At 36.3% G+C, this 20,187-nt stretch overlaps 1 protein-coding gene across 1 annotated transcript in view; it reads left to right on the top strand.

Annotated features, from left to right (window-relative positions):
• The window catches only part of EML6 (EMAP like 6), a 117,888-nt gene that overhangs the window by 70,387 nt on the left and 27,314 nt on the right, over window positions 1-20,187 (top strand). The window contains exons 16-27 of the mRNA XM_088531445.1: window positions 1,503-1,596; window positions 5,185-5,285; window positions 6,240-6,442; window positions 7,862-7,973; window positions 8,512-8,639; window positions 10,219-10,360; window positions 11,580-11,732; window positions 11,952-12,083; window positions 14,838-14,926; window positions 15,546-15,722; window positions 15,834-16,035; window positions 16,274-16,400. Coding sequence (XP_088387571.1) covers window positions 1,503-1,596; window positions 5,185-5,285; window positions 6,240-6,442; window positions 7,862-7,973; window positions 8,512-8,639; window positions 10,219-10,360; window positions 11,580-11,732; window positions 11,952-12,083; window positions 14,838-14,926; window positions 15,546-15,722; window positions 15,834-16,035; window positions 16,274-16,400 — 1,660 coding nt within the window. The remainder of the gene's footprint in view (window positions 1-1,502; window positions 1,597-5,184; window positions 5,286-6,239; window positions 6,443-7,861; window positions 7,974-8,511; window positions 8,640-10,218; window positions 10,361-11,579; window positions 11,733-11,951; window positions 12,084-14,837; window positions 14,927-15,545; window positions 15,723-15,833; window positions 16,036-16,273; window positions 16,401-20,187) is intronic.

Below are 20,187 nucleotides of genomic sequence, written 5' to 3'. Positions count from 1 at the left end.
AAGTCTACTTTAGAAACTGAAGGCCAGCAGTGAACCTGAATCCTAAACTCTCTGTTTGTTCTTTTTCTAGCAAATGTTCCGTCTCGGCAGATGAATAACTAGAATAAAACTGCATCAAGAAATATGTGTGAGGAATATTTGACTGCCATGAAAATATGCTTAAGATAGTTATAGAGGTATCTTAGAATATATTTTTAGATATGATCTATTTTTCTAGTCTAATTATGGCTAGCTGTATCAGCAAATTCAGTTAAAAACTTGAGTCTACACCAATTCCTATTTATTTTTCATCACCAAGCCAAAACTTGGGTTTTTGTGCAGTTGTACTGAGGAAAGCAAAGATGAAATCATTAACAATTTATTGCCCAGCATTAAAACTCATTTGGCCTTTACACCTCTGCTTTACCCCAGATTCATCAGACTGCTCATTGGTCTCTCTAACTGGTTTATGCCTGAGTCCGTGCATCCTTTTCAGTGAATTAATCCTCAATATTTTCATCTGTATCTTTAGGTTCCTTTTCAACATTCACATATATGATGTTACTTGAAATAGAATTAACAAACATGATGAGAGCCTTTAATTTCTTAGTCCTGAACTTTGTTCATTTGATGAACTTTGTTTATCTGCCCTTGAACTTCTGTTCATGGCATATGGAAAACTTTTTGCACCTCCTGTTTGGTATCAACAACTAAATTATTAAAATAGTAAACTTCAAAATGATTCAGTGTTACAGCAGATGTGGAAGCAGTCCACGTGGAAAAAATGGTGGCTGTGGCCTTTCCTGACAATATTTTTAGTTTTATTTCAAAGATTTGAAATATTATATTGCACATGTACCCATACATCTTTGCAGATAGGGTTTATTTCCTGATTTGCACTATTTTATTTACAGTTTTTATTTCCAGCTGACATCGGAACAATTTGTAAAGTTCCATTTTACGTTTGTCACAGGGATATCAACAAAGATAAGGCAACATTCTTCTCTTACTACTCAGATACATAACTTGGAAACAAATCCATTTCCCAGAGTATAATCTGATAAACAAAGGTAGGCACAGGAGGTCTAGACAGTGAAGGAAACTTAATTTTCCTCCATATCTGCAAAACATTTGGAGATATTACACATTGCTTTGCTAAGACCAGCTGACCCGTGAAGTAGTCATGCATTTAATATGCTGTGAAATGTCTTCTATGGTCAAAAGACTGAATCTGCTAGTTAGGCATAAGGCTTGGTAGCTTTCCCAACAGATATGTAACTTCCAACTCTGCACAATTTAACTACACTTTTTCTACATTCGGCTTTCCCACCCCCACGGTGAGTGGAGAACCACTTTTCTGATTGTAAGTAAGTGCTGCGTCTCTTTCACATTCTAAAATACCCAGCTTCAGTTATAAAGCATCATTTGAAATGCGATGTACAGTATGTTGGTTTTGTACATTACCTGTTATATTTTCAGTTAAAACCTTAGCACTTTTAACATTAAATGTTGCTTTTGTGCAGCTGATGGGAAATGTTTGGCATCTGTTGGGTTAGATGATAATCATGCCATTGTGTTTTGGGACTGGAAAAAAGGAGAAAAGCTAGCAACAACCAGGTAAGAATGCAACGTGGTATGAATGTGCTCTGTGATTACGTTTTTCTTAATAACATGATCCACACATATTACCTGGATTATAGAAATAAACAGAAGAAATATCTGAACACAGTGCAGTGTTTCAGAGCTGTATATCCATATTAAAAATCTTGGATCCTGTGCACTATTTCTACCAGGAGTTCTCTAGCTTTCCTGTTGGGGTAGCCAGATTAATTTTGTTTCTCAAGTAATAATTTTAAAGCTCACTTAATACTTTTTTCCTCTTTTATCTCTTGATTCAGGGTATAAGTCATAAGAGATGTCGTATTGTCCTTCATCCACTAACTAGATGATATGTTGGGTAACATCAGCCTACTTACCCTTCTAAAAAGAAAGATTACCTCTAACAGAAATAGATTTATTCAAGATATATTCATTTTGCCTTCCTTCTGAATGAGATTTTTCTGAGATATTTCCTTTTGCATTTATTAACACAAAGCTTGAATATTAATCCCGTAGTGCTGAAGGAGTTTTTGCTTTTTGCAATTGTTTGAAGAGACCAGTGTTGGGAATGTTTGGGTTATAGTTTGCATGTTTAACTTTTTTTCTTCTAAAATCTTGAATTGCTGCAGTTTTTATTTGTATTAAACTAGTTGTACATGCAAGAAGATTTAAAGTGTTTGGGAATCTGGTTTGTGTCTTACCCTCAGGCAAATCAAAAGTAATGTTCAGATCAAGATACTTAAATTGTGTAGAACCAATGTACGCACATGTTAATGTACCAAATGCCTTCAACTAATGTCTGCAACTATGTAACGTTTAGCATTTGTCAGCTAGAAATGATTAATATAGCAATAAATAAGCGTCTGTAAATAACATTTATTTTTAGTGTCATGTGGTGACATACTCCAGAATTTTTGAATGACAGTACTACCTCTTACCGCTATACTGTAATTGAAGATATCAAGTTTTTAATTCATATACCGTAAGCTATATTCACTACATAATATTCACTATATGCCTTTATAATTAGACAGCAAAATTTTAAATCCTGCTAAAAATTTGCAGTACAGGTCTTCCTTAGCAACAGTCTTGTCTTTGTTGTAAAACAAGACATTTTAATTTGCTTTCCAGTCCTAGGCTTACTGTCTCTAGACAGATGGTGCTGCAGATTCACAAGCTGAGAAATACCTTACATGTTTCCATGGAGAACTTCTAAGATCTTAAAAACAAGATTAAGGACAGGCTGTAGAGGCTATGTGTCGCTTTTTGCTCATGGTGGAGTTATATAATTACATACTTGGGATGTTTGAGTGCATAAAAATATTAATACTAAATGTATCTACTATTATTGCTAATATCTAATTTTCAAAATATGTAGGATTCTTGCAGAGAGCACACAATAATAGTTTTCTATCTAAAATGCTCCAATTTATATTATTATTTATTTTTAGGTAGTGCCTACAGGCCAGTCAGTCTTTCTGGTTAGGACAAAAGGAATATATATATAAAAGAGAAAAGAATGTGTAGGAGAATTTATATCTAAATTTTAAGCATTACTAAAAAGAAGAATTCATCTAGAGGATAAAATCTGAAAAATGATGCATATGTTCACAGTGTACAAGCATTTGTTATGTTTATTTTGTAGCTATTTGATATTTTTGTGAATATTCTTTCGCTTAATATTCTTAAGGTGAATTACTTCAGCTTGATGTCTTAGTTTCTCTTTCTCGTCTCAATCTTCCGGATATATTTTCATTTATTTCTTTCAATTCTTCACTAGATAAATCATATATGTTAGCTTTATAAGCTGTCTAGTTTCATTAAAATCCTTATGGAGTAACCATCTGCTGTTAGAATCAAACCTCATCCGAGTTTCCTTGGCCGTCTTTTCATGCCTTGCATGCTGACACAGAGCTGGTTCCACATGGTCAGAGCGTTTTGTGGTAGTGGACAGCAATCCCCAGGGGAGCTGAGGGCAGGGAGTATCAGATTTATTTACGATGTAAATCAGTGAACATCACAGTGCTCCTCTTTCTTCATTCTCTGCAAGCAAGTGCTCTGTGTCAGTCCCATGGCAGATAAAGCCTATCCAAGCCGACTGTTACTGCAGATGTGTTTTCCAGTCTCGCTGTAATGGGAGATCGGTGTGCGCGCGTTCGCCATGCAGTGCAGGCCTCGTGCCTCAGCACTCGCTGTGTCCCTCAGCACATCCCCAGTAGCTTCTCTGAAGGGTCTCAGGCTTGACTGAGCATCAGGTTGAAGGCGAGTGAAGCTTTTTGTCAGCCTGTAACCTCCTCCTACGGCCTTCTCCCCACAGCCCCGACCTCTCCCTGTCCCGAACGAGATCTGAAATGATCCTGTAGCAGCGGGCAGACGCACTTCTAGCTGTGTGGCACTGCACTGCCTCGGATGACCACGTCTGCTGCCTCCTCCCAGGGCGTATTTTATAAGGAATACCTGCACCGGGATGAGATTAACTTGATTTAGGGCTTGTGGCAGGCACGTTACGATTGTGTGGTCAAGGCAATATGCCCTGCCTGACCTGAGAGGCTGAGTGTCACTACAGCAAAGTAGAAGTACAGGAAAAGGAGGAATGGCAAAAAGCAGTGCTTCAGGCATCAAAGATATAAAGTGCTGGGTTTTGGCTAGATTTATTCACCAAAAGAGGACATTAACACCAAGAGGGTTATCAGAATCATGTAGTTCTTCAGATCTGCCAGATCTGGCTGATAAAAGTGATATGATCACGCTACAAAACCTGAGAATTTCATATGCCAAAGAGAATTTACAATGCCAAAAGAAAAAAGAAAAGGTAGTAATTATTTTTATTTTGAATAAAACACTGAAATAGAAATAACTACTACTTTGCATCTGATTTTTTTTTTCAATAGTAAAATTTAAACTTACAAACTCCCATAAAGGCATACTCCAAGAAGTGTGACTTTGATTACCTGAGAAGTAAATTTGAAGGTGCACATTCTGCTGAACAAGCTGGTTTCTAAATTATCATTTTAGAATTCATTATTTTAGTTATCCTCTTAAAACACAGGTGCTTAGAGCCTTCACAATTTTTCTTGACAGAGAAATTATTTTAAAAATAATTATAAATGGAGTTCTTATCTATTTAAATATTTATTTTGCCCTTTATAGCTTGCCTTAATTGCATTGACCTTTGCTGCCTTCCATTTCAGGATGACCTTTCATAGTCTAATGCAAATACTACATAGGCTAAAGTATGTTCTGCCAACTCAGTAGGTCAGACTCCCAAGGCTAAACTCTTCTGGATTAGAATTATGGCTTAGCCTCTTTTTGCTAGACGGGGTAATGGTGGCAGAGATAACGTAGACATAGGCTCTGTGCCTGGTCTACCAGTCCTCCTATTCCTATAGAGCCACAGAGAGCCATGTTTTCACCAGGAATATGATGCATAATCTAATGATATGATGAATACTCTAATGATAGCACGAGTTGCTATAGTTAGATTCCCATTGTTAATGTGAGACTGTTTCTGATTAGTCCAATACATCGTATGCTTATTAAAAAAAAAAAAGTTTTAAATGTTAAGTCATCCCTTACTGTGTTTTTTAATTATAATTTTTATTACAGGGGTCATAAAGATAAAATATTTGTAGTGAAGTGTAATCCACATCATATAGACAAAATAGTCACAGTTGGGATGAAGCACATCAAATTTTGGCAGCAAACAGGTACTGTAGCAGAGTATTTTCTATTTAATTTATTTGAGGATTTATTTCTTATAGAGGGACATCATGTTCTCAGTTTAAAAATTAAATGTTCAGAGTATTTTTGTTGCAATTAAACATACTTTCACTGCTGTTTGCCAAGTTCTCTTATATTCATTTGCATTAAGCAGTAGCTTACTCCAAGAATAATGCCTTTGCAAAGGGACATGTTTTGATACAAGTTTTGCCCAGTAGAATTGAATGTAAGTCTGATATAAATCTGAAATATGACTGAAGCAAGAAGAACCATTTTTTATGTTATTTTGGTGCTTGAATTTATATTTCTGTATAAATGCATTCAGTTTAATGTGCGCATGTGGCTACTTCGTGCTTTCCACAGCAAAGCAGTGCTAGTGGCTTTGGCAGAGTATGGTTTTCTGCAAATTCAAATGGGGTCAAATCCTGCCATTCATTTTGCAAATCTACTGTCAAGTTGTCATACTGACAGTGGGCAACTAAGACAAACCTTGGATATCTTTTGTCTAGTTATCGGCACTTCTGAAAAGAAAAAAGAAGGCTGGCAGGAATACAGAAAATGTTCTGCCAGGTGCATTAGTTCTTCTATACAGTTCCTCACCAAAATTCATCAGCTGCTTGGAAATAATAATCTGAGAAATACAGCCTGTGCTGCTCTAAGGCTGTCACCACTAGATGGACTTTCCTATGTTATGCTTTTCTCTTGTGCACTGTATTTTCAGAATGTCTGCCATCTACTGCATCTTAGAAAGAAACAAGAGGTGATAGGGTCAAGATATTTGTCTTTTAAAGCATTGTGGCTATGAACTGATATAATAAAAATATAAAAATACTTACATACAATACTTACATATAAAAATACTTACATACTTACATACATATATAATACTTACTTAATACTTACATATACTTACATATATATACCTTCTGTTTATATTTCAGGTGGAGGCTTTACATCAAAACGAGGAACATTTGGAAGTACTGGAAAATTGGAAACTATGATGAGTGTCTCATATGGGCGAATAGAAGATCTAGTTTTCTCTGGAGCTGCTACTGGAGACATTTATATCTGGAAGGATACTCTGTTGCTTAAAACTGTGAAAGCCCATGATGGACCTGTATTTGCAATGCATGCATTGGATAAGGTATTTATCATCTTATATGATCCATTCATCTTCACTATTTTTATTGCAATATTGGATTTTAGAATGGTATAGCTGTATCATGAATCTCTCAATTAAGTTACTCGGGTTTTGTGCATGAGCATGAAAACAATACATTGCTCTACATTACACTGACATTGGAAGTCCCATAGTCAACAAGACTGCAACAGAAAAACAAGGTGCGCTGAATGAAACTGAATGTGACTGAAAACACAGAATTAAACAAAATCAAACAACAAATAATTAGTTGTGATATTTAGTAAGTATGTACTTCTAAGCACCAGATTGTATATAATTGTTACGTGACCAGTAGCTTTGTAACCTCTCAATATGTAGAATTTGTTTCTCACTGCGCTCATGCTTTTCATTTTCATGTTTGTTAGCCACAGGAGAGTGCCAGGTTCCATGCGTTGCCTCTGCAACCTGATCCCACAAAATATTTATTCATTATGGATTTCCACAGTATGAACCATAGATTTCTTTATGCATATATATATATATATATGTAAATATACAATCGCTATATCTTAGGCAAGTAAGAATTCAAATATTCAAATGTTTTGTTTTTCTGAGATTCTGGACACCCAAAGTAGCATCAATATATCCTTAAAAGAAACTCTGGAAAAATATATTACTGTTATTACTATTATGATATATTATTACTTATGTGATATCATTACATATGAAGACTGGGGTTAAGTTTTTCCACTGGAAATGCAATGGCAATTTGAGGATGATGATAATGCAATATCAGATTCAGATTCCACTTTAAAGTTATAGCTTGAGAAGAATATTATTGGCTATAAACATTAAGATTGGATACTTGTGGCTCAGTCCTATCTGACTCTAAATGATTGCTCCTAGTTTTTCAGTCAATTTTTCTATGGAATGTTGGCACTCCGTTTTCTAAGCATCCTCCTCTCTTATGTAGTAAAATAAGTTGACCTGTGATTTATGCTGTGTTTTGCACTCACTTGGCATTGATCAAGAGAATCTGCCAAAGGAATTAATCAAAGAATCAGTCCCAACCTATTATCAGAGCTAAGTTTAGAACATCTGTTAAGTTAATTGAATTTGGAGTATCTGCAGATACAACTAACTTACCACTTCTAAGGATGATGCATGTACTTCTCTATGGCTTATTTCCATAGGCAGAAAAATATTGTGGTCCAATATTATTATTTACAGTAGTATGCACTCTATTTCATTATACATCTTTATACAACAGAACCCTACTAAAACAACTTACTAAATCTTCTCCTCTTACACTTCGGCATCATAGGAATTGGCTCCAATATTTTTTATTGGACGCAGGAGCAAAGCATGTAGAGGAATTTATACTGCATTTGATCATATATTCTCTTGAGAGTGCTAGTGTTTATATATGTTTTTCATATACAGGGTTTTGTAACTGGTGGAAAAGATGGAATTGTGGCCCTTTGGGATGATATGTTTGAAAGGTGTCTGAAGACCTACGCTATTAAAAGAGCAGCACTGTCTGCTAGTTCTAAAGGTATTTATCTTTATCTCACTAACGAAATGGTTTTATAGAGAAATGCCACAAGCCTGTTAGTTTAACTTTCAAAATCTGTTCTGCATTTACCAGCTAGCTTCCTTAAGAGGCCAAATTTCATGCACTAAGAGTAGGATTCCTATGACGTGGAAAGACCCATTTTATTGTACTTCCTCAATGATGGATTATTATAAGCCATCACTGTAAAAGTTTGTAAAGATGTACAGGTAATCACAGGATTATATCACAGATTATCTGTATACTCACAGATAATCACGGAGTTCACATGAGCATTAAGCATATGAACGCATAGTCAGTGCATATCCACAATCCAGAAGAGAACAAACCCCCTCCTTTGAACTGTTAATTAAATCCATGTATTAACTAGCAGTTTTATTAGACAAATATATCTCATGTTTCACAGTTAATCTTAAAAGATTTTAATCGTAGTTGAGGTAAGATGTATAAGTTGTGGGTAATATGAGTCTCTGTTTGATTTTGCAATAAAACTTAAAATTAGTGTCTTTGTATTCTTCAGGTTTGCTTCTAGAAGACAATCCCTCTATTCGAGCCATCAGTCTGGGACATGGGCATATACTAGTGGGAACTAAAAATGGAGAGATACTTGAAATCGATAAAAGTGGTCCTATGACTCTACTTGTTCAGGTACAATACTGGTTTTCATATCAAAATATTCCCTGGAGGAGTACAAGGCATTCTAGAGTTCCCCAGTCATTTTCTTTGTTTTCATTAATCCTGTTGGCCACTATTCCTTTTCTTGCTCAGGCAGAATTTAGTGCTTATTTATATAAATGGCTTTGAGATTCACTGTTGTTACAGATTTCTGAAGGTGAAATAAAGAGTCCACTAAGTTCAAATGCTATTTAGGCTTTTTAGACTTTTTTGTTTAGGAGCCAGAATAAGCATGAAAAATTAGAGCTAATGCAGTTTATTTATTTTATTTTGTCAGTATATTTCAATTATAGGAATAATATAGCATAGTCTGAAGAATCCTCTATTTTTCTTTCTGAAAAAAATATTTTAGCAGCATTGCATCTGTTGCATAGCATAGAGACATCTATTTGCAACACATTTTATGAAGATCAGTTAGCAAAATTCTCTTGTGTATGTCCACTGATAAATTCGATGTTGCTTTGTTTTAGTATCTTCAATAACTCTGCTCTCTGTATGTAAAAAAAAGTGTTCATCTTTCACAGTTACAATTCATTACATTTTTACCTTACATTTTGTATAACTGGCTAAATTAATATTGTTTTATAGAAAAATATTGTGTCTTATCTTTAATATTATTTCCAGTCACTTCTAATCAAATGAAGTTATCTTTCAGATTCATATTCTTGCACAGTAGCCATAGTAACCTAAGATATGAAAAGATGTATTCTGCATTTTATTTTTAACTTGTTAACAACCTCTGCAATCTCATTCTCGTGTACTTCCCTTCACTTGGATAGTGAGGTGGTGTGATACTAAAATTACCCTAAAATTACCTGATTCCTGTGAGTATTCTGATAAGGAGATGAGAGGTACCTGCTTCTGCATAGGGCACTTATGTACTGAGAGTTTTTAATAACTGTCATCCAGATAGTAAATTACATGCTCGCATGTATCAGTTTGGGAAAAATAGAAAATATTTAAGATGTAATCAAGATGATTGCCTTCCTTTTTGTTTTGACAGAATTTTTGACAAAAAATAGATGCCAGGTACTAAACTGGAATCCAAAATTCAAAAAGAGTTAACCTTGAAATGCAGTTGTATGGAAGTGAAGAGCATCCAGAGACAATAGCAAGAATAATAAAAGATGTTGAAAACTAAGTTCTGAGGAAAGACTAAAAGAACTAAATATGTGGACTTTGGCCAAACAAGTTCTTCAGAATGTAAAAAATTGCCTAAACCTTGCAGACAGATTAGCCCATATTAGGGCTTCAGGATACGATCTTAGCTTAGATGTAACTGTTTCCTGTACATTCATTTCAAGTTTGGCAGAGGGACCATGTGTATAACAGGGATTACAGCTAGTATTAGTGGATGAAACTAAGAAAAAATGTATTTCAGATGGTTACTAGACAAAACAGAGACATTAAGGTCTCTCAATGTGGAGATCTTTGAGAGGAGGTTGTGAAGGCTCTATCACCGAGATTTGTAAAAGGACATAGGACAAGTGCTACAACACATTGTATATATAGAAATACATTATTCTCTCAAACATTAAATTGTTTATTTTAGGGACATATGGAAGGAGAGGTCTGGGGCTTGGCAGCTCATCCTCTCTTGCCTGTCTGTGCAACAGTGAGTGATGACAAAACACTACGAATCTGGGAACTTTCTTCCCAGCACCGCATGCTGGCAGTGAGGAAACTCAAAAAAGGTAATCCTCATTTGGCCATCTACTAATGTAGAAATCATACTACTCTCTATTGTGGTTCCATCTTTGCTCTCAGTGCACATCAGAAGCATTAATTAGGTAGGAAGGCGATGTACCTGAAGAAATTGGAGACATAAGAATAAAATTGTCCTTGGCATGTGTCAAGTCTGTGACAAGGGTGGAAAAAAAATAAGATTATAATACATCTTAATGAATAATGATGAAATGAACTTTAATCAATTTTCCTGTGACTCCAAGGGGAATGATTTTACTTCAGAATCATTTTCCATCCTAAGAATATTTAAAGCCAATTTTAGTTTGTTGCTGATATTGGAAAATTTTATTACAAAGACAAAAGTAAACTGTTCTGCTTGTTAAGCAAAGTTAGCATTCAGTGGCAAAACAAGCATTAGGTGTTCTCTGAAAGTAACTGGTCACTTGTCTGAAAGTGACCAGTTGTCTTCACCTCCCTTTAAGTAAAAATAGATGAGCTATGTTGAAATGTTGCCTTCTCAAAACTGCTCTTATTTCAGGTACTCATTCGTATTCTTCAGGAAATTATAGGATGTTAATTCAACATGCTTCATTATCAGTGACAGATCCAGAGCACAGGAACTCTAACTAGCTGAGAAAAAAAAGCAGAGGAGTCAAATGTTTTAGAGAGGTGAACTCAGGGATGGACCAGAATAGCTCCATGAGGGGATATAGTCAGAAATATCATTGAGCAAAAAAATAAGTGGAGGAAGCGTAGCACTTGTGCATGTTAAATGTCCTCTATCTGAAAGGAACCCCTGTTTTATCATATAACAACAAAGTTTTAAGTCGTACACTGTAGTACGCTTAAAGACATGCAGTTATGCTGCTTATCATGGGTCTTCAAATTTCTCAGCCGGACCCCTCGCTTTATATTTTCCTTTTTGATATTTCTACGACTGTTGTATTTACAATGTAGTTGGAGGGTGCTATTTGCGCCTACACCCACTTCAAGATGGATCAAATCACCATCGTCATCTCAAGAACAGCTAGAGAGTACATTCCTGCTTAAATCAAGTAAAATATCCACAGTCTTCCTATTACATAATGTATTTGTTTTAAGAAATAACAAGTCTATTTTTAAAAGTATATATTTGATGCAAAAACCTTTCAGTTGCAGTTTATAGATGGTTTTGGTGATCCCAGGTTCATCAACTGGAAGATTCCATTTTCTGATTCCATTTTCTAGGTGGAAGATGCTGTGCCTTTTCTCCTGATGGGAAAGCCTTGGCTGTAGGCTTGAATGATGGAAGCTTTCTGGTGGTAAATGCTGACACTGTTGAAGATATGGTCTCTTTCCACCACAGAAAGGAAATGATCTCAGACATAAAGTTTTCACGAGGTAAACAGTTAATAAAATGAAAGGGCAATGTTTATCCTGAAATGTGTTTGTTTTTTTCTTCTAGGTATAAAACTAAATGTTCAGAAGATAGATTGTATATCCCTAATTGGAATCTTTTAATGAAATTTATAAAGATGGGATTGGGGTTATTACAGCAACAAAAATGTGTAATGATAATAATATTACAGTTTTGATAACCTTGGTGTCTCCTCTTTACAGAATCAGGAAAATATCTGGCTGTGGCTTCCCATGATAATTTTGTAGATATTTACAATGTGCTTACCAGCAAAAGAGTTGGCATTTGTAAAGGTGCATCTAGCTATATCACACACATTGACTGGGACTCAAGAGGTAAAACGTTTGACCAGATATGATAATATATATTTATATTTTTGCCTGTAAAAGAAAATATCAGATAATTTTTCTTAAACCAAATAAAAAAAACTACAAATGCTAATGTAATGCTTGCTCAACATGAAGCACCATATGGATTCAGTGCAATTACATTTATTGGTGGAATTCATCCTCGCTTGTAGTATTTGTACCACAGTACATGGTACTTCACAGTGACAACACATGGCTAAAATGTCACTTATGGGTGTAATACTGCTTTTCTTTGCCCTGTTCTTTTGTAGTTTTGTAGTATGTGGCACATTTTTTCTTTTCCACCTTTTATGTCCAATTTCCTTTCTTCTTTGCTGAGCATTGCTGCAATGAAGTTAGAGTGACGGCTAATAAAATTTGACAGGACTAATGGCGAGCTCAAGAAAAGTGCAGTGCAGGCTCACTTGTGGTAGCTCAACTGCTTTCAAAATTTGTTCAGGTTTGCGTGCCATTCCTGATCTAGGAAGTTGTCCTGAAATTGAGGTGGCACTATGTGCTCTTTTAAAACCTTTATAATCTAACTACTAATAGCTGCATATATAATAATAGCAATTTGTCCGATAAGATTTATACACCTGTAGTAGCCATTTTCTTAGATATGTTACTTGTTCAGATATAAAGTATAAGAAAACTAAAAGTTCTCCATGTCTTTAGGATATTTATTGTAACAATATTTAAATTAATATTTAATGATATTTATTACATTTGGAGAGGATATGTTGATTAAGATTTTTCATAAAAAATGACTTTTTCACTGTCACTGACAGTGAAAAAACGACGTTTCACTGTCATTATTTTATTTTATTCCCCATTTTCTGATAGTTCTTAGAAGATGAGGACAATATTCCTTACCTTTATACTGTTTGAATTCTTCCTGGCATACATGTTTATTTCTTCCCTTTGCCTCTATTTTAGTAATAGCCATAAAGGCAGCAGATTCCACCTAAAATGATTTTCTATAAAGTAACTGGTTATTTTTCTTCTTCACAACAAAACAGCATGTTGTAAATCACAGAATCATTAAGGTTGGAAGGGACTTCTAGAGGTCATCTAGTCCAACCCCCCTGCACACGCAGGGTCACCTAGAGCACGTGGCACAGGACTGTGTCCAAGCGGGTTTTGAAGATCTCCAGAGAAGGAGACTCCACAACCTCTCTGGGCAGCCTGTTCCAGTGCTCTGTCACCCTCGCTGTCAAGAAATTTTTCCTTAAGTTCCTGTGGAACTTTTGGTGCTTCAGTTTGTGGCCATTTCCACTAGTTCTGTTGGTGGCCACCAGTGAAAAGAGACCAGCACCATCCTCCTCACTGCCTCCCTTGAGGTACTTATAGACACTGATCAGATCCCCTCTCAGCCTTCTCTTCTCCAGGCTGAACAGGCCCAGCTCCCTCAGCCTCTCCTCATAGGGCAGATGTTCCAGGCCTCTGATCATCCTTGTGGCCCTGCGCTGGACTCTCTCCAGCAGCTCCACATCCCTCTTGTACTGTGGAGCCCAGAACTGGACACAATACTCCAGATGTGGCCTCACCAGGACTGAGTAGAGAGGCAGGGTCACGTCCCTCGACCTGCTGGAGATGCTCTTCTTAACGCACCCCAGGATCCCATTGGCCTTCTTGGCCACGAGGGCACACTGCTGCCTCATGGTCAACTTGTCATCCACCACAACGCCCAGGTCCCTCTCTGCAGAGCTGAATAGTAGATAATAATAGAATGGATAGGTGAGCACCACAGTTATTGGTGGTGCTGCTCTTGAGATTGTAGTAAATAAACTCCTAATGTAGTGAATTAATGGATTAAATTGTATGACCTGTGTTGTAGAAGTCAAGTAAGAGGGGCATTTTATTTATGCAGGCGCATATTACATTCTTGGTCATCAGTGATTCCCAGGCTGAACACAGCTCATGCAACAAAGGACCAGATGCCCAGCCAAAATAAAGCAGTGGGAACTGCACTAATTCAGAGCAATTTGTAATTTAATCTAGTGTTTCACAGTAAATGAGTGCTTTCTATGTAGTTATTCAGTTTAGTTATTGCAGCACTGATCCTATAATAAATATGCAAATTATTCTTTAATTGCAATCTGAAAAATTCCCCAAAAAGCCTCTAATTTTTTGTTGAGATTTATGAAGAAGGGATTTACAGCAAATATTGCAAAACCAAATTTGACTTTCTGTTGCTTCTTTGCTGATGCACAAATACTTTCTAACATACCATCAAAGTTACCTGCTGTACAATATTTGTCTGAGACTATTAAAATTCATATTAAAATATAGTTTGCTGTAAACTGCCTAAATATATACTAGTTAGGCAGTGCTAAAGAGACGGCAGCCTACAGTATTTTTTAACTTGTTGCACACCTGTCTTTAAAAAATGCTGTGAAAATGAATAATGCAGATGTGAAATATGTTTTACTTTTCGTTAGTATGATCATGAAAGCGCTAATAAAATATTACTTATCAGAAGAAATTCTTTGCTGCAAGACCGTAATTTTTTTTACCATGCAAATACCATGCATGGTATTGAAAATATCACTTTCGTGGTGCATCAAGAGTATAGGATTCTCCAGAGATTGATTTTTAAGCATCTGACTGCTTTTGCTCTAAATAACACTGGATGATAATTTCTTATCTTACCCCCATGGATCTCTTCCTTCAATTAAAATAAAGTTCATAGTATTCATAATAATGAATAAAATTCATAATAAACTCTTATTTCATATCCAGGAAAATTATTGCAAGTCAATTCTGGTGCCAAAGAGCAACTATTTTTTGAAGTACCAAGGGGGAAAAGGCATATTATAAGAATTGCTGAGGTATGAATTATGCTTATTGGATTTTTTATTGTAAAAATTATTTTCCTATTTTGTTGGAAATTAGCATATTCTGTCTGCAAATTGTATTTTTTTCTCTTAAGGTATTATTTTTAAATTGGTGAAAATACATAGAATTGCATAGAAGTATGTAGAATTTGAAGTATGTAGTCATTTTGCCCTTGTAAGCCTGTTAGTATCTGTAAGCTCATTTTTGTATGTTTAATGGCAGTCATTTCCCATGACCTTCCCCTGTTTTCTGTGTAGTCACTGTGCATACGGTTTATAAACCATCTTTAAAGAATGTGACCTGGCTTTTAATGATGTTGATTATTTTTAATAAAGAATGATTCTACAGGATTTGCTATAATGTTTAGCACCTCAGAAAACATTTAAGGAGTTTTGTATCTAAATGCTCTACCCTGGGAACAGCAGGAATGTTTTTAAGGATTTTTAAGAGTTTAGATGAAGATCATGTGCTATTTTTACTAATTAGATGGAAATATTTTCAGAAAGTAAAACATTTTACATTAATATCAGAGAAAGAAAAATGTAAGCATTAAAACAGTTCGTACTGGCTGTGTTGTTAAGATGATTTCATTTGGTGAATTTTTGATTGCAGATAGAAAAGATTGAGTGGGACACCTGGACATGTGTTCTTGGTCCTACTTGCGAAGGAATTTGGCCCATGCACAGTGATGTCACCGTTGTAAATGCAGCTAGTCTGACCAAAGATGGAACATTATTAGCTACAGGAGATGATTTTGGTTTTGTGAAGCTTTTTTCATACCCAGTAAAGGTAACAAGTGGTGTTTATTCCTCTGATTAGAAACTGTACTAGCAAGGCAATTAGGGAAGACACTGTTCACAGTATGTCAGGCTGCTAATGTGTGAATTCTTTGTGCTACAGGGCCAACATGCAAAATTCAAGAAGTATGTGGGTCACAGCGCACAGGTAACCAACGTTCGGTGGTTGCATAATGATTCTGTGCTGCTGACTGTAGGTGGTGCTGACACAGCTCTGATGATCTGGACCAGAGAATTTTTGGGCATTCAGGAGAGTAAGCTTGTTGATAGTGAAGAATCAGACACAGATGCAGAAGAAGATGGAGGTAAAAAGGCTTGTATAAAACACTTCTTTAATTTAATCTTCATTTCAGAGAGACTCAGATGTTTAGCGTGAAGTGGATGAGAAACCTTCATGACTAACTACAACTCTTCATTTGTTGTGCTAAAATTCAGTATATGGAGAAGTCGGTTCCCTTCCTTCTATTTCTGCAGATCTTGTTTTCTATTTTTCCACTGTGAAGCATGGGTAGTTCGTTTTATTTCATGTTTTATTTTTCTAAGGTTATGATAGTGATGTTGCAAGAGAAAAAGCAATTGACTATACTACTAAGATCTATGCAGTAAGCATCCGAGAAATGGAAGGGACAAAACCCCATCAACAGCTGAAGGAGATTTCAGTGGAAGAAAGGTATGTCACCCAAAGCATTCATTTCCAAACGAATTCTATGATAAATTTCTATGTTGCATTCTTTTGAATCTCTTCTCATTGAACTAAAACTAGTTCTTAAAAACATTAGCAAGACAGGAACTTTAAAATTCACAAGACATTTAGAATAGTGTTCAGATGGATAAAAGTTTATATATGTAAATAAAACACCTTTATTCATGATGACTTCTAAGCAGCATGGCAGAGGAGATGGAAGCATTTCACTGAAATGTAGAGAGTTGGTAGTATGGAATGGAAGACAAGGGAAAAAAAATTGCAAGAGCTGAATTGTAGGGGAAAATGAAACAGGATGATCAAAACAGCACCTGAGTATGGGGGATGAAATGAGCTGCAAGGGAAGAATACATGAGTCAAGACATGAGGTTAGATAGGGGAAGCCAGAATGTTGATCAGTGCTAGAGATGAGAAAGGACGATAAGGGAAAGAAAAAAGGTGATAGCTAAGGCATAGAGGGCTGAGAGCCCATGGAACTTATACCAAGGTTAGCAGATGAGTAGAACGTGTAATTGGGACAGGACCGCTGGGAGAGAGGAGGAGGATCTGATCGATAGCCAGTCAAGTCCATTCTCCCCATGTTCTTGAACTGGATCTAGGTTTTTTATATCTCTGTGAAATGTCCTGTTCATTAATATAGTTGTGAATAGCATGGGTGTCTTACTTCTTTTTTGGGATGGAACTATATGAAGGATAAGAGCCTGTGAGTGCTGCCAATTACTCTATGAGCTCAGATGAATAGAAGCCTATGCAGAAGGTCTATATGCATGAATCCAACTGAGGACTCAAACTGTGATTCCATATAGTTTCTTTTGATGGAATTTCTTTTTATTTCTTTTAATTTATATTTTTCTATTTAAGTTTAGAGAATTACAATAAGAAAAATTAAAGTTGTAAAGTTAAACATTAGCAAGTCCCAGATGTCCATGATATCTTGATTCAACCCCTTTATGCATTTGTATTTAGAAACTGCATTCACACTGTTCACTGTTTGTCTCCCCCTGTTCTCTTGTCTGGACTGTAAGATCTCTGTACATAGACTGTCCACGGGCTGTAGCAAAGTGCCTAGTGTAGTGGGAGGGGAGGAGCTGAGGTCCTTCCTTTGTTGCCCCTCTTACTCTGCTGTAATGAACAATTGCTACTCAGGGCTTTTTTCCCCACATAGGTAAGGAATGAAGACACTAGTCAGAAAAATTTTCTCGGTTAGATCCTACGACACAAAACCTCCCTACCTTACAGGCAAACAACACAGCTCAGTCATACTATGATGGAAGACATTATCCAACATTTTAGATTATCTAGGATTTCTCTGTCCTCCAGTCTTTCTTATCTGCTTCAGTAATATCCCCAAATTTGCTTTAGTTGCCCAGCATATTTGTTGGTTATTCTACTTCCTAATTAAGACAATATTATCATATTTTCTAATTGATTTTATTTAAAAAAAAAGTATTCACTAATTTACAGCATTAAACAGATGTCTATCTTTTCTGGTCTTTGAAATACCCAGGGAAGTAAAGCTGTCCAGAGTATAAATTTGTCTCCTGAAAATAATAAAAATATATTTTGCTGTAACAAACATTCAGAAGTTCACTAAGGAGACTGTTATTTCCACATATTTGTTGAAAGGGCTGCTGAGTAGAGTAGGAGAGATTAATCCCATACTGGTATCTTAAGAAGTTTAACATAGTTGTACTACTAATAATCTAACCCAAGACCATACAGCATTTAAATGATTAAATATTTCCAAATGCAGTGTGCACGTTGTAAAATGAGACTTCAGCTTACATCTATGCTGAGTCTTTAACTGTTAAACATATGTCAACATGGCGTGTGAGGAGAAAGAATTTAAAGCGTAGCTGCTTCTCCTCCGTTTACGCGGAGCGCAGGGCGCAGTGTCGCAGCAGCAGGCGCTGGCGCCCTGTTCTCCGGCTGGAATCCTGCCCCGGTAGAGCACAGCGGATCCAGACCAGGGGACACAGTGCCTCGGGCGCATGTGACGGGGCCTGCTGGAGCTGCGGGTGGCGGGAGCAGAGCGCTCCGGAGCGCGCGCGCATAGCGGCCTTCCCGTGGCTCCTGCGCCTCCCGGCGCTCCTTGCTGACGCGTGGCAAATAAAACATTTTCACGGGTAGCCTCGAACTCTGCCTACCCCTTTTCCTTTTGTCAGCTGTAAAACACATGATTTATAGAAACATTGCGTGGTCACAGCTGCAAGTCAAAATAATGTAAGCAGTTCTTTGAAGAACCATGTAACACATAGTTACATTAAGCAGCCCTGCCTTTTTTTTTTACTTGACTACTCCCAAATTTATGGCCACTTTCGAGATTTTTGGTTTAAAATATTTTTGTTGTCCTGATTTTCAAGACATAAAATGGAGTTAGTAATGCTTCCTAATCTTGTATGCTCCTTTTAGAAAATAATTTATGTTTATAAAGCTCTTAAAGACTGCAGTGCTGAACATTGTTAGCAGAAATTAATGATTAATATCTTTGTATTCAGTGATTGCACAATATGAAAACAAATACTCAGTATGAAAAATGATAAGAGATGCTCAGTAGTCACATTTCTGTTAAACAAAGGCTCCTTCCTTTGTTTTTTTAATGTCTTCTTATAAATGCACATTTTATCAAAATGCATTCACAACAGCAGTTAACATCAGTTGTTTTTGTAGTTGGATTTGGAACGGTCAAATTCTAGCTAAATTAGAAATTCTATTTCAGTGTCCTGGCCTCATTATGCAACATATTCACACAGTCCTAATTAACTTCTCGATTCTGGTCAGTGAGATTTAGGCATATTGGAAGTTCATCGCGGGTTTAAACATTCTTCTGATTAAGATATATTTTTATATTTGACTTTTCAGTGGACTGTCTACATACCTGAGGAACTCATTAGAATATGGAAAAAAATCACAATAAAAATATTTTTTAAAAAGCTGAAAATTAGGCACTTAAAATGACATCTGTTTCCTATTGACACCCATTGTTCTTGAAAATCACAACATGCAATTGAAGAAGTTAAACAAAAATACTAAGACACTCAATATGAAGCATTTGTACTGCAAAATATTGTCCTCCTTTTTAATTTTTTTATTGCAATGTTTCGACAAAGACATGAAGAAGATTACTGACTTTTTTCGATAAAATCTTAAACCATCACTATTTCTTCTCACCTTCTTTTTAGACTATTGCCTTCCATTTTCTTGCTTACTCATGTAAAGACTTTGTTCCTCCATTTTTTCTGTGTAGTATCTTGTATTGTTTACATCAGTGTTTTGAGATTGGCTTCAAAAAGGAAAAGATTTAATTTTATTTTGGGGGAATGACTACCTCTGAAATAAGAAGTGCCAAGGGCACGATGGCAAGATGTTTCAGGCCAGTTACCCTTGTCCATTCCAGCTGCTTTATTCTGCTTTGATGATGCACAAGCAATTGTAAAATGAGTTTAATTGACTGATTAAGCCAGGCTTAAAATTTTTTTGTACTGCTGAAGCACCCACGTTATGAGCATAAGCAGCAGCCCTTTCTGCAGCATTTTCAGAACTATTTTCAATGCAGGACTGGAAATCCAGAGGCCCTTTGGGTCAGGAGGAAGTTCTCCTTCTCTGAAACCTGGCCATGTCTCTGCTTCGTGATGGAAGCAAGTAGCCCATGCAAGCAAGGACCATCTCATTTGGGCACATACACTTCATGCTTCCCAATTTTTGAGTCCCTCCACGCTCAGGGTCCTGCACTGCAGAAGCTCGTTGCTGGGGA

Source organism: Tinamus guttatus, unplaced genomic scaffold (genome assembly GCF_059628265.1).
Source record: "Tinamus guttatus ecotype Peru unplaced genomic scaffold, ASM5962826v1 Tinamus_guttatus_pri_ptg000033l, whole genome shotgun sequence".
Taxonomy (NCBI): domain Eukaryota; kingdom Metazoa; phylum Chordata; class Aves; order Tinamiformes; family Tinamidae; genus Tinamus; species Tinamus guttatus.
Note: the sequence above shows the minus strand (reverse complement) of the source record. Positions and strands in the feature narration are given on the sequence as shown.